The sequence below is a fragment of the Macrotis lagotis genome, chromosome 3 (assembly GCF_037893015.1).
Source record: "Macrotis lagotis isolate mMagLag1 chromosome 3, bilby.v1.9.chrom.fasta, whole genome shotgun sequence".
NCBI lineage: Eukaryota > Metazoa > Chordata > Mammalia > Peramelemorphia > Peramelidae > Macrotis > Macrotis lagotis.
Genome location: NC_133660.1, coordinates 243,090,376 through 243,104,110, shown reverse-complemented (window position 1 = coordinate 243,104,110; position 13,735 = coordinate 243,090,376). Strand labels below are relative to the sequence as shown.

At 41.5% G+C, this 13,735-nt stretch overlaps 1 protein-coding gene across 2 annotated transcripts in view; it reads right to left on the bottom strand.

The window, feature by feature from the left end:
* FAR1 (fatty acyl-CoA reductase 1) overlaps positions 1–11,060 on the bottom strand; it is a 117,690-nt gene extending 106,630 nt beyond the window's left edge. Inside the window, exon 1 of one of the 2 annotated variants that reach the window (XM_074230352.1) lies at positions 10,589–11,060. In XM_074230352.1, the coding sequence (XP_074086453.1) occupies positions 10,589–10,836 (248 nt within the window). In that variant the 5' untranslated portion in view covers positions 10,837–11,060. The remainder of the gene's footprint in view (positions 1–10,588) is intronic. The other variant, XM_074230351.1, reaches the window with a different exon arrangement.
* Between the last annotated feature and the right edge of the window lie 2,675 nt (positions 11,061–13,735).

Here is a 13,735-nt window from a genome sequence, read left to right as displayed (position 1 = left end):
CTTCTTATTTTTACCCAAAGAAAAAGAATGACTAAAAAAGCTCCTAAACAATGGATTGAAGACTTGGAAGAATGATTATCAGGGTTTGTTAAAGACCAGCTGGCTACTATCTTTCAAATTACTCACTGTTGGGGCCGCTAGGTGGCGCTGTGGATAGAGCATCGGCCCTGGAGTCAGGAGTACCTGAGTTCAAATCTGACCTCAGACACTTAATAAAGCTGTTCAGCCTTGGGCAAGTCACTTAACCCCATTTGCCTTGCAAAAAAAATAATAATAATAAATGATAAATAAATAAATAAACTGTCATACCTGAGATATCAACTAGGTGATGAAGGTATTGAGGACTGGGACAACCTTGCCTGGGAGACCGAAAGGGAAAGGGCTAATTCCCGATGGTGAAAGCTTGGAGAGATTAAATAGCTTACCCAGGGTCACAGTGTTGGACAATTTGGGTTTGGGAAGGTCAAGAGAGACTTGCCTCCATTTCTGGGGTAAAAATTGCCTTCCTGCCTCTTGACATTTTGCAAGGCAACAGGAAAGGGGAAAGACAGTACTGCAAAAGTGGAGCCCAGTTTTGTAGGACCATAGATTACATCTGGAAGGTTCCTTAGAGTTCATCTAGTACATCCCTCACTTTACAGTTGAAGAAACTTAGACCTGGGGAGGTACATGTCCAATGTCATATGTAAGAATTAGGGGTGACATTTGACATTTAAATAAACTAAAAAAAAAACTAAAAAAAAACCAAATTACTCACTGTCTCTCCCTCTCCCAAACAGAAGTTTATAGACCCAAGCTCATTCTACCCATGATTAAGTAAGTCATGTTATACTAAATCTGCTTTTATGAGTTCTTGTCCTCACTTGATTCATGCAGGGATGTGCTGTATATAGCAATTACATCATAAATCCTGTAGCTGGCACAGGCTCCTTATGGATGACAATAGTCTTATTGGGGAAGGAGAGCCAAAGCTACCACAAGTTTGGCCCCTGCCCTTTCTCACATTTACTTTTCTCACCTATCCTCCAACCACTACTACTTTCCAGCATTCCTGCCTCCTTGCTCAGGACAATGAGCACTGACTCAAATGTCACCCCTAATTCTTACATATGACATTGGACATGTACCTCCCCAGGTCTAAGTTTCTTCAACTGTAAAGTGAGGGATGTACTAGATGAACTCTAAGGAACCTTCCAGATGTAATCTATGGTCCTACAAAACTGGGCTCCACTTTTGCAGTACTGTCTTTCCCCTTTCCTGTTGCCTTGCAAAATGTCAAGAGGCAGGAAGGCAATTTTTACCCCAGAAATGGAGGCAAGTCTCTCTTGACCTTCCCAAACCCAAATTGTCCAACACTGTGACCCTGGGTAAGCTATTTAATCTCTCCAAGCTTTCACCATCGGGAATTAGCCCTTTCCCTTTCGGTCTCCCAGGCAAGGTTGTCCCAGTCCTCAATACCTTCATCACCTAGTTGATATCTCAGGTATGACAGTCCCACCCACTCAGAGGGGGGTCTATCCATGGGGCAAATCTAGAAGTCGGTGTGAAATTGAGACAACAACAAAATAAGTCAGCCCTGATAAAAGTATGGGAAGAGATCTGGGGTCTCTTAAGACAACAAGCAAAAAAAAAAGAAAGAAAAAAAGAAAAAAGCAGATAGCAGGAATGCTCATCAGATCTGCAGATGACAAGACTAGGAGGAAAGACAGCTAGCACTTGATTATGGAGATAGGATCCAAAAGCATCTTAATAGGTTAAAACATCGGAAATCTAATGAGATGAAATTTAATAGGGAAAAAATACTCTTACTACTTAGGTAACAAAAAAATCAGCTTCTCAAAGACAATAATTTAAGGAAAGTTTTGTTTAGAGGGTCGTTTTGAAAAAGATCTGGCAGTTTTGGTGGGCTGTAAGTTCAATAAGAGACTGTAGTGTGATAAGACAGTCAAAAAAAAGCAATCTTAGGATACATTAAGAGAGGCTTAGCTTCCAGAAACAGATATTCCCCACTATTTTCTGCCCTCATCAGACTTTATGAAGAGTACTGTGTTCAGCTCAGAGGGTCACATCTAAGGAGGTCATTGAAAAGTCAGGCAGTAAAGGACCACCAGGATGAAGGGTCCTGAGTCCCTCTCACATGAAGATAAGCTAACAGGACTGAGATGTTTAGTCTGGAGTAAACTTGGGAGGGACATATTAACACCTTTCAAGTATTTGAAGGTTATCATGCAGAATTGGCCCTAGAGGGCAAAACCAGAAGCAATAAGGAGAAGCTGCAAAGAGGCCAATTTACATTTCATGTCAGGGAAAAAACTTCCTATTAATTGTTATGCTATCACATCTATCTCTCCGTGACCCATCTGGGGTTTTCTTGGCAAAGAAACTAGAATGGTGTGGCATTTCCTTCTCCAGCTCTTTTTAGAGATGAGGAAACGGTCAAAAAGAGGATTGAGTGACTTGTCCAGAGTCACACAGTTAGCAAGTTTCAGAAGCTGAATTTGAATTTGGGTCCTCCTGACTCAAGGGTCCATATTCTATCCACCATACCACCTAACTGCCCTTTCCGAATAATTAGGGCTGTACAAAAAGACAAAGTGGCTTCCTTGCAGCATGATGGGTGCTCTCTCATTGGAAATCATCAAACAAAAGCTAGAAAATTGCCAGATTATGATCTAATAGGATTCCTTTAGTGCAAGAGTCAAAATAGTTGTCTGCTAAGGTCCCTTCTCTCAGATTCTGTTATTCTAAGATGCCCAGCCTCACTTAGGCCTGGAGAAGGGCCAACAGGCTCTAGGTGAATTCCCAAAGAGAAATTAAGTTAGGCCAGCAGGGAACCAAGTGAACTGAAAAACAACCAAGTCCTGACCTATCCCTTTGCTGGTAGTATCATGAATATAGACTGTACAGATTTTCAAGAAAGTACAACCCATTATTGGGGACAGTTTGATGCCCTCCAGCATGGGGAGGCTCAAATGTGCCCATCTGATGCTTTTGTCGTGTCAAAGGAATCTGCTCTATGGAGCGATAGGCTGAGCCAGCGCCAAACCAACTCTCAAGTGAATATTCAGTGTAAGCATTTCCACATCTGAAACCAGCAAAGGTTCTATTACTCAGGGATTGGGGTTTTGTTATTTGTTTGTTTTGGGGTAGTGGTGGTGGCATTTTTTTTAAACAGTTGAAATTTGTGAAAGTAATGGAGCAATATACATTGTTAAACATTTATCAGCATACCATGACTTATATAAAGCCTGAATATTTTAGAGAAATTGAGGTCTGTTAGAGATGTAGTAGTACATGAGTGGGGACAAAATAAATCCCAAAGATTTTTGTGGGAGATACCTCCCCCTCCCTCTGACACTGAATAGGATCCATAATGGAAGTCGAAGATCTGAAACTGGTATTTACAGACAGCATGTGGAAGTTGAACCAGATTACCTCTAAGATCTCCCTTCTAATCCTAAAAAATTATTACTTACCTTTTATATATATATATATATATATATATATATATATATATATATATAATATATATATATATATATATAGCAGGCACCTGAATGAATGTTTATTAAACTGATTATTTTCTATCAATTCAACTAAGTCATTCCCCTAGAATTAGATAAGAAGGTATTGGAAAATAACAGCTCTTCAACACAACTCCAACCCACTGGTGTTCAATCTCTGGATCACTACCACCAAGTAAAAATCTCACAACCAGCTCCTTCTTGTCACTGATATAGAGTTCTTCTCTATGCCAAGTTATCATCAGTTACATAGCATAAAAATTGTTAAGGTTTTTCTTTAAAAATGTTTTTTATACCACGGTCACTTCAATGTACACCCTTTTCAAAAATAAAACCTCTTCTAATAATATCATAGGTTCTACAAAGAGCTCCTAATACAGAATAGATGTTCCCATTAATAATACAATAGCTGCCAGATGGTTTACAAATTCTATCTCATTTAATTCTCACCTCAAATTCTCTGAGCTAGGTACTATTATGAAGTTCTAGTATGATTCCCATTTTACAGGTGAGGAAACAGAGGTTAAGTGACTTGACCAAGGTCACCCAACTATTACACATGAGGCGAAATTTGAACTAAAGTCTTCCTGATTTCAGGCTCAGCAGTATCCACTGCACCATCTGGCTGTTAAAAGAGCTGATCTAAAGCAAAACTAAAAAGACCCCATATGCTATATTCTGCACCTCTAGTCCAAAACCTCTATATTAAGCGGAGGAAATATGTTTCATTGCTGCTCTGTGGAACCATGATTGATCATTATTTAACATTATATGTTACTATTGTCCTGGTGCTGTTAAGCCAGACTAACATTCTAGACCAGCCTCTACACTACCCTGAAAATGCTCTCAAAATCTCCTTCAATTGCTGATATTCATAATGCTGAATTAAAATCTATACTGAAACCTTTGCAATTTCTTCTAGAATGTACCTATCAGCTAACTTCTGATGAGGAAGACCAATTAAAGAATTTCAAAATATAGGGATGAAAAACTCATCAATTCAGGCAGAAACAGCCTTTGTAATTCAAGCAGAAATAGTCTTTTTCTTTCAAGCACAAATTTGAAAAAAAAATGGCATTTTATATCTGTTCTATCAATAAATTATAGAAAATGGTAAATGGAAAAGAGCCATTGGGTCAAATAATCTATTCTATTAATTCAGTGGAAGCAGCTGCCAAAACATTCACTTCTGCTACCCTCACTAGGCACTCCCACAGCCTCGATGAAATATCTAGCACACTACACTTCTTTTTGTGAATGTATTAAGTTCTATTTTGTATCAGAGCTATTTGGGTATTGTTCAGGAGGGCAAAGATAATGCTTACCTTCCCTCCAAGACCCTACCTAGTTCAGTGCTATCCACAGAAAACAGTCCTTCAATAAATAGTTTGTGGAATTGAATATTCAATTTTATATCTAATTCTAGAAGTTCAGGAAAACTAATCCCTCTATATAACAATGAAGAGAAACCAAGATAGCTACAATGGAACTTCCTTAACATTTCAAAGCACTTTGCCTGAACCTTTTCTTTGCATTTCTATCTCTCCTATCTTGGTAATCTGTGTATGTCTCTGCATCAGAGTGAAAGAAGGCTCTATATAGGATCTAACTTTGTAAGCCTGATACCACAGGGCACACCTTGTAACACAGCAGGTACCTGAGTAACATTTCTGGATTGGGACTAGTTTTGACCAGTTAAACTTTCACATGGTAAACATGATTCCTAATTTCTGAATCATTTCTATGTTAATAATTATTAAACTTGCTTGTAAAGCCTAAGCTCTATATTAAAAGCATGGGGGGGGGGGGATTTTTTGTTTTGCTAAACCAAGTACCTTGAAATGCAACAAAATTTCCCTTGTTCCAACATTCGTGGTATGCCCGAGGCAACAGGAGGGAAGTGTATATCTAAACCCACGGAAGTCCAACTAATTTCACCAGTGACCTCACAGACCAGTCTGTCCTGGGGAAGCATAATTCCTGGCCTTTGGCCTCTGTGCTACTTACTTTGCTCTCTAACATTTTACAAATTATTTCCCTTCTTAAGGCCTCTTCAATTTTCTGAGAGCCCTTTCAGTTTTGGCACTGATTCTAAAAATGCTTGAAGAAATAAAAAAATGAATTGTTGTTATTTAAGTTGTTTTATTTTAATATTAAAGGCATATTAACTAAGCAATGCTTAAAACAAGTAACTAGTAACATTAGAGTAGACCATTGTAGCGGCAGTCTTTTGAGGGCTTTAGTTCTTAATCTGCTTCATACTGCATGGGGCACAAACTCAAGGGAGACAATCTGTAGTAATTAAATGTATTTCTTCCTACTGCTACAATTTTTTAAAAACTGTCTACAAAGTGTGTATGTCTAAAAAAAAAAGAGTATATGAACCTTACGCTAGGTCAATAACATCTTTGTTATTTCACACAAGGTCACAAATTTCTGATGGGAACTGTCCACACTAAAGTCTCTTTAAATTTATGATCTTACTAGCCTAAAGAGAGGTAAACTGGCATTAAAAGATACTAGGTTGACCTTGGAGTGAGGAAGCCATGGACTAAGTTCTGCCACTAACACATATTAGCTGTGTGACTATGAACATAGTCATTTCTCTGAATCCCAAACAATCCTTGACAAGTTGCCCATCAGCATCAGTAGTTAGTTTTTACACTGGAAATTTTGAAACATGAAATCAAAGCTCTGGAAAAAAAAATAATAGTAACAGTTATTGTTATAATTATCATCTGATCACAAAGTCTATGCTTTTATTCCATTCTTCTATCTTTACCTACTCTCACACCACCTTTACTTCCAACTAAATATTTTTTCTTCTACCTTTTCTCTATAGAAATCTTAAAATACTGAATTTAGATTAAAAAAGACAACAACAAAGCCTCACACAGTAATTGTCCCTAAATCACTTAACCTCTTTCCGTTATTCCCATCTACAAAATGAAGCAAATAAAGAGTTCCTACCTCAAAAAGTTGTAAGAATTAAAGAGAATATAAGTAGATTGTAAATTCCTCAAAGGCAGGGATTGTCTTCTGCCACTTTTTGAACCCTAGTACTTATCACAGTGACTTACTAGTAGGTGCTTAATAAATGTATTGATTGCAAAACCCTAAATAAATAAGAACTATTATTATTATCCACCTTTCAGGATACAGTTCAAGTCATGTGTGATTTCCCCTGTAAACCAAGGCTCATTCATACACATAGGTTTGAATCATGCCTTTGAATCATGCCTTTTTCATATATATAAGGTGGAATAGGATATACTGTGTCTGAAAGTCAAAGACCTACAGTTCAAATATCAACCATCTCATCTACTTACTACTTATGCAATCTTGGGCAAATTGCTTCTCTAGGCCTGTTTCTTCTTCTGTAAATTTCAGAGTTTGGATTTTATGATCTACTCTGTAATCTATAGAACTATAATCCTGTATGTCATCTCATCAAAAATATTTCAAGCTCCTAGAAGACAAAGACTATCTTATATTTGTTTTGTATAATCCTATATACAGAAATAGTGCAGATAGTGCTAGACATGATAGTTCAATAAGTATTTATTGACTAAATAAATGAAATCCATATCTTTGAAGATATTGTTGACATTATTTCCACGTCATTTGGTTTAATACAAGCATTACTTCCTTGTCCAAAACACAAAACTGGATAACTAGAAGGCTCAACATATGCAGGTTATACTAGTTCAATGAATTTTCTTGTTAACTCTGGTGCCATGCTGTTTCATTTACATGTTGGTAGGTGATCTCACCCACCAAATTCAATAGGCACGAGGAGGAAAACTATGATGAAAAATCATGTCCAAAGACTTTACAATATGGTCAGGAACGTTGTGGAATTAAGGTGAAGGTCATCCAAACAATCCCTGGTAAGGGACAATGGGCTCAGTGTGTACTTAACTTATACCAGTCACACCCTTGAAAGTTTCTTCAGTGAATGTTTAAAATCAGGTGATGGTTTTGGTGTGTTATGGTAGGTCTTTGTGTGTAACATGAGTGTGTGTGAGAGACAGAAAAAAGAGCGAGAGAGTTTTTTCTCTTAAAATTCAGGGGAAAAAATGACTAAGGATTCCAGTCGACCAAACATAGACACTTCATTAGCTTTGTGTATTTCAACATTCCAAAATGAACAAGGGCCCCAGTGCGAATCTATTCAATCAAGAAATTGTGCCACTGATGCATGAGGGACAAATAAGGAGAACATCCCAGGAAATCCTGCTAGATTTGCCCTACCAGTAGTATTCATTATCCCCATTTTATAAATACAGAAGCTGAGAAGACAATTCAGTGCCTCCAAGGTCTCACAGCCATTAGGTATCAGAGGGGAGATTCAAGTTCAGTTCTTCCTGAGTGCAAGCAGGCCTAGTCACCAATCTACTGTGACATCCTGAATCTCAATGTTAATTGGGAAAGCTTTATCATCCAACTCCCTCATATCACAAGGTTCCCTTCCTGTCTAAATCGGATTGACTCTCTTCACTTTTCAAACATCTGGGATTTATCAGGTTTGATTTATCCTGTTAATTAATTTCTCCTCAAAACTCTTACCCTTGGCTTCCTCAATATTCTGCTTTCTTGGTTATATACTTTTCTCCCAATTATTCTCACTGGCTCTTCTGCTTACCAGCATCAATTCTTAACACACTAGGTATTTAGTCCTTCTTTTCGCTTACCAATCTCACTTTTTTCAACATTTTTTTTTTGGCTTTTGTAAGGCAATAGTGTTAATGTGTGCCCAAGGTCACACAACTATGTAATTATTAAGTGTCTGAGGCTGGACTTGAACTCAAGTTCTATTGATTCCAGGGGCTGTGTTCAATGCACTGCACCAACTAGTTGCCCCACTTTTTCAAAATCTTTATGAAGATGACAATTAAGTCTACATCTGCAATATTCTCTACAATTCCTTAAGTCCAAACTCATCAACATTACATCTCCCCTGAAAATTAATCTTATCTACACCCTTTTCTGATTCACCAACAGCAATGGCACCAACACCCTCTAGGTTTTTAGGTTGAAATGTTTCTGAATGTGCCTTTTTTTCTTTGCCTCATAACCAAATTCAGTCAAGTTATCACTTTTTAAGTAGCTAAGCCCCCTAGTTAGTATCCCCTACTCTAAGTTACTTATCATTTAGGTTCAAAATTCATTCACACAGTTGCTTTTCCTTACCTATGTGAAAACACTAATCTACCTATAATTTCTCATTCTAATCTTAACCCTACTTCTTTTTTCTGTTCTCACACAACTCTATACTATATACATGTGGTATTTTCCTCTCATACCACTATCCTTAAAATACCTTTCCCATCTCTTCTGATAATGCATATGGCACCAAAATATCTTAAAATTTGCCCTCTAGGGTCTAAGGATTCCTTGGTTTTCAAAAGACAGATTTGGAGCTGGAAGAGACATTACAGATCAACTGGTTCACGTCCCTCTCTTTACAGAAGACAGACAGAATGATCATTTAGTACCAAGTAGCAAAACTGAGATTTGAATATAGGTCCTCCGATTTCAAATCCAATGCTCTTTCCATCGAATCACAGTTCTTAACCTTTGTTTTTTACTTCTTTATTTCATTTACATTATAGTAAACGGTCCCCAGAATCAAGGTAAAGCATCAAACAACAAAAAGTGTTTTGTAAAGTAAAACTATTTCCACAATTTTTTTTTAAATTTTATTTAAGGCGATGGGATTAAGTAACTTGTCCATGGCAATTATTAAATATTTGAGGTCGCATTTGAACTCAGGTCCTCTAGAGCCAGTGCAACCTGTAGCTGCCCCTATTTCCACTTTAACTGATAGCCCTGAATATAACAGTGCTGTACTAATCTGATTACAACACGAGATTAGAAATTAATCATTTAACAAAACAAATTAATTTCTTTGGAACCAGGCCAGGTAACAGTAATTTTCTATGTCACAAAGCCAACTAGTCAGGAATACAACACAAAAAGACAAGGAACCTGGAAGAGAAAAAAGAAAGTCTAGTTGTGACACTGAGTTAATTAAAATCCTTTTCATATGCCAGTTCACCATAGTGAGAATCCTACAAGGCAGGGATATGACTTTTTTAAACCAAGTATTTTTAGAGTTAAGCACAATTTGACAAGTCTATCCAGTTTGTTTTGTCGTGTTTTTTACTTATTTCCTAGGACACAGTCTATACTTAAGAATCTGTTCATTATTGTTATGTGTCTTTTTTAGGGGTTTTCATGGGTTCCACTATCTATACACATACAAATCCACCACACAGACACGTAAAATCACCACTTAGTTAAGAAAGCACTTATATTTTAACACAGACGAGTTGTAATCTCTTCAGGAGTAGTATTTTGGATGCAACAAACTGAAAGCTCTTTAAAAAAAAAAAAAGAAAGAAGATTGAGCCTTCTCCCTGCCGTTTTGTCATCAATTCGGGTAAATTTTCTCCTCTTTCTGCAAGGGCAAAGCAGGAAAAGGAAGGGGGCTGCGGGGGGTCTTTTCATCAAGTGAAGCCTAAGTAATTCGTCTTGGGTCGCGCTTGGGGTCCCGTGCAGCACGGGGCTGGGGGCCTCCTCCGGCTCCCTCAGTGTACAGAATCTGGGGCCGCCCCGGCGCAGACCCTCCCTCCCCCCCCACTCGGCCACCTGCTCCCGCCCGCTCCCACCCCGCGCCGGCTACCTCACTTCCTTCCAGGCACAGGTACACTTCCGACCCCCCACCGCGCAGCACCCCTCGGGCCGGCGCCCCCGCCCCGGCCCCTCCCGAGGCTGCCCCGAGGCTGCCCCGGGCCCCCGCAGCCCGGACGCGGCCGCCGGCGCCCAGGCCGCTCCCCGGCCTCGCCCTCGCCTCCCTCGGGGTCTCTCGGAGGCGGCCCCGGGCGGCGGGGGAGGCCGGGGGAGCCCCGGGCCGCGCCCCCCGGCCGCCGGGCCTCGCCGCCCGCCCCGGCTTCCCCGCTCGCCGGCGCCGGGCCCGGGCGGGAGCAGGAGCGGGGAGCGCTTCCCTCCCGGCCCCGCCGCCCCGGCCCGGCCCGGCCCGGCCCGTCCGGCGTCCTCACCGAGCTCCGGGGCAGCAGGCCGCGCCCCCTCCCCAGTCCAGCGAGGCTCCCTCCGGCCGCCGCCGCCGCCGCCGCCGCCGCCGCGCTCTCGCCGCTCCCCGGCCCACCGCCCCCGAGCGGCTGCTGAAGAGCGGACGGGCAGCGGCGCTCCCATTGGCCGGCGCCGGGCCGCGCGTCAGCCGGCCCCGACCCGGACCGCGCGTTGCGATTGGCCGGCGGGGCGCCTCGTCCCCGGGACGCGCCCTCATTGGAGCGCGGCCGCCCTGGCTCCGGGACCGCTCGGCTTCCTCCCGCCTCCCCGACGCCTTGGCATCGGCTTCCCGGGGAGCTGGGGGGGGGGACACCGGGGCCGCGCGGCGGGACGGGGCGGGGCCTGCGAGCCCCCGGGCCCGGGTCTGCGCCCCCGCCCCGGCCCCACCCGGCCTGGCGGGGCTCCGGGGACGAGGATGCCCCGGGACGAGGATGCCCCGGGGCGGTGCCCGAGGCCTGCCCGCGCCGCGCCTCCGCCGGAGTGCGGCCCGCGGGGCCCCATTGTGTGCCCGGCGCCATGGCGATGGCTAGGTGGGGCCCGGGCATCACTGTGGAGCCGGCCTCACCTGCGGGGTCACCTGGGCGGAGCCGCCCCGGACCGAACCGGGGCCCTTCTGCCTCAGAACCTTGGGGTGACCTCTGCCCGGGGCCCCAGCAGAGGAGGACGCCCGAATGCCCCTTTCTTCTTTTTTCTCAATGGCCTGCTCTGGTGATCAGCCCCTCAGTTCTGCTTTTTTCTTTCTTTCTTTTTTCTTTAAAGGCCACACACCTAGGTAATGATTAAGTGTCAGAGGCCGGATTTGAACTCGAGTCCTCCCGACTCCAGGGCCGGTGCTCCATCCACTAGCCGCCCCAGCCTCTCAGTTCTTTAACTAGGCCAATCCTTGGAAAAAGAGAAGTCTGGGGGCGGCTGGGTGGCAGGAGTGGAGTCAGGAGGACCTGGGTCCAAATGCGGCCTCAGACACTTAATAATGACCTAGCTGTGTGGCCTTGGGCAAGCCACTTGACCCCATTGGCTTGAAAAATCTAAAAAAAGGAATGAAAAGCAAAGTCGAACGGACTCCACTTGGATTAAACTTTGCAGAATTTATGCCCTGCCTGGCATGGTTATTGATAATTGAGGGTCACTTCCATGTGAAGATATTAGTCAATGAAGTTGAACAAATTCTAGGAAATGGAGTCAGATTTATAAGGATAAGAGCCATTCCTGAATTAATAAAAGGTCATAAGTTTGTTAGAAAAAGAAATAAAAACTGTCAACAACCATAAGAAAAAAATGTTCTAAATCAAGAAAGTTGGACTAATGAAAATTATAATGACTCTGAGGTACCACCTCTCACCTGGATTAGCTAAATTAACATACAAGAAAAAAGAAAAAAAATGACATCCTGGAGGAATTAGAAGAAAGCAGGTACTTGGATGCTTTGAGTTTAACCATTTTGCAAAGGAATTTGGAACAATTATACTCTAAAGGATATTAAACTTTTGACTAATTCTGCACCCCGAGAGACCAAAGAAAGAAAAATATCCAAATATATTAGCTTTTTTTTTTGAGGTGGTTAAAAAAAAGGAAATTGGGGCCACTAGGTGGTGCAGTGGATAGAGCAACCAGCCCTGGAATCAGTAGTACCTGAGTTCAAATCCAGTCTCAGACACTTAATAATTACCTAGCTGTGTGGCCTTGGGCAAGCCACTTAACCTTTTGCCTTGCAAAAACTAAAAAAAATTAAAAAAAATGGAAGCTAAGAGAGTGACCATCAGTTGGGGAATAACAGGATAAATTATGGTATCAGAATGTGATGGAACAATATTGTGTGAGAAATGAAAGGGATGGTTTCAGAAAAAAACTGTAGGAACTGTCAGAGTACAATGAGCAGAACCAGAAAAAAAAAATGTGTAGACTAACAATATTGCAAAGACATATCCCAATGACCAACCACAATTCCAAAGGACTCTTTTTTTTTTTAGAATTTTGGAAGGCAAATGGGGTTAAGTGGCTTGCCCAAGGCCACACAGCTAGCTAATTATTACGTGTCTGAGGCTGAATTTGAACTCAGGGCAGGTACTCTTTCCACTGTGCCACCTAGCCACCCCAACCAACGGACTCTTGATGAAACATTTGTATCTACCTCCAGACAGATTAAATGGAGTGATAGCAGATTGAAACACTTTCTTCTCTTGTTTTGGAAGATGGGAGGAGGTGTCATAACTAAGATGGGGATTTGTTTTGCTTGGACTATTCACATTTTTGACAAGTTTTGTTTTTCTTGCTTTTTTGGTGGAGGGAGGGAAAGAATTCAGACTGAAAATTAAATTGAATTAAAAAAATTTTAACAAGTTTCAGAAGAGAAAATAATAGGTCTTGGAAAAAGACCTAGTTACCTTGGCTTCACTTAGGATAGGGTAAGGAAGATGTACAGTAAAAGTTAGCATCATGAGAGCTTAATATATACTTTTGATATGTACTGAACATACATACTGTACAAATTTTTTAAAATGCCAAAGAAAACATCCTGCCCTAAAGAGTGTTCAGTATAAATGGAGACAAAGAACATATAATGGAATAAACACACAAAATTATTATATATATATATGTATATATGTATATATATATATATATATATATATATATATATTTTGAGGGTTTTTTATAGAATCCACAATTTTTAAATGGAGCAAGGAAAAGAATAGCTCTCTTGGTGCTGGAAAAAAAACTTTCTTTTGTCCCGGTGCTGAATAATTTGGGCCAAATTCAGAACAAATTTCACAAGGAATCAATTATGGTTGCACTTTATCTCAGTTTCTAACTACTCTATAAATGAACCTAAAACAACAAATCTTGCAGAACATGTAGTTTTCAACAGAGCATGCCCCTGCACTGAAACAAATGAGTTTTATTACATATCTACCTTCCTATTGATCTCTAAAGCTAAATAGGAATTAGGCCTGGGAATTATGCCTGAGGATAATAGTAGGTATAACAGCCCCCTAAAAGAGAGGCTCCCTGGCCTAGTGGAAACAGCTGATCTCAGAGCTGGGAAGGAAGACCTGCCTTCCAGTTCCATCTCTGCCACATACTATCCATGGGTAGGTCACTTCTAAGCGCTTTAGACAGGT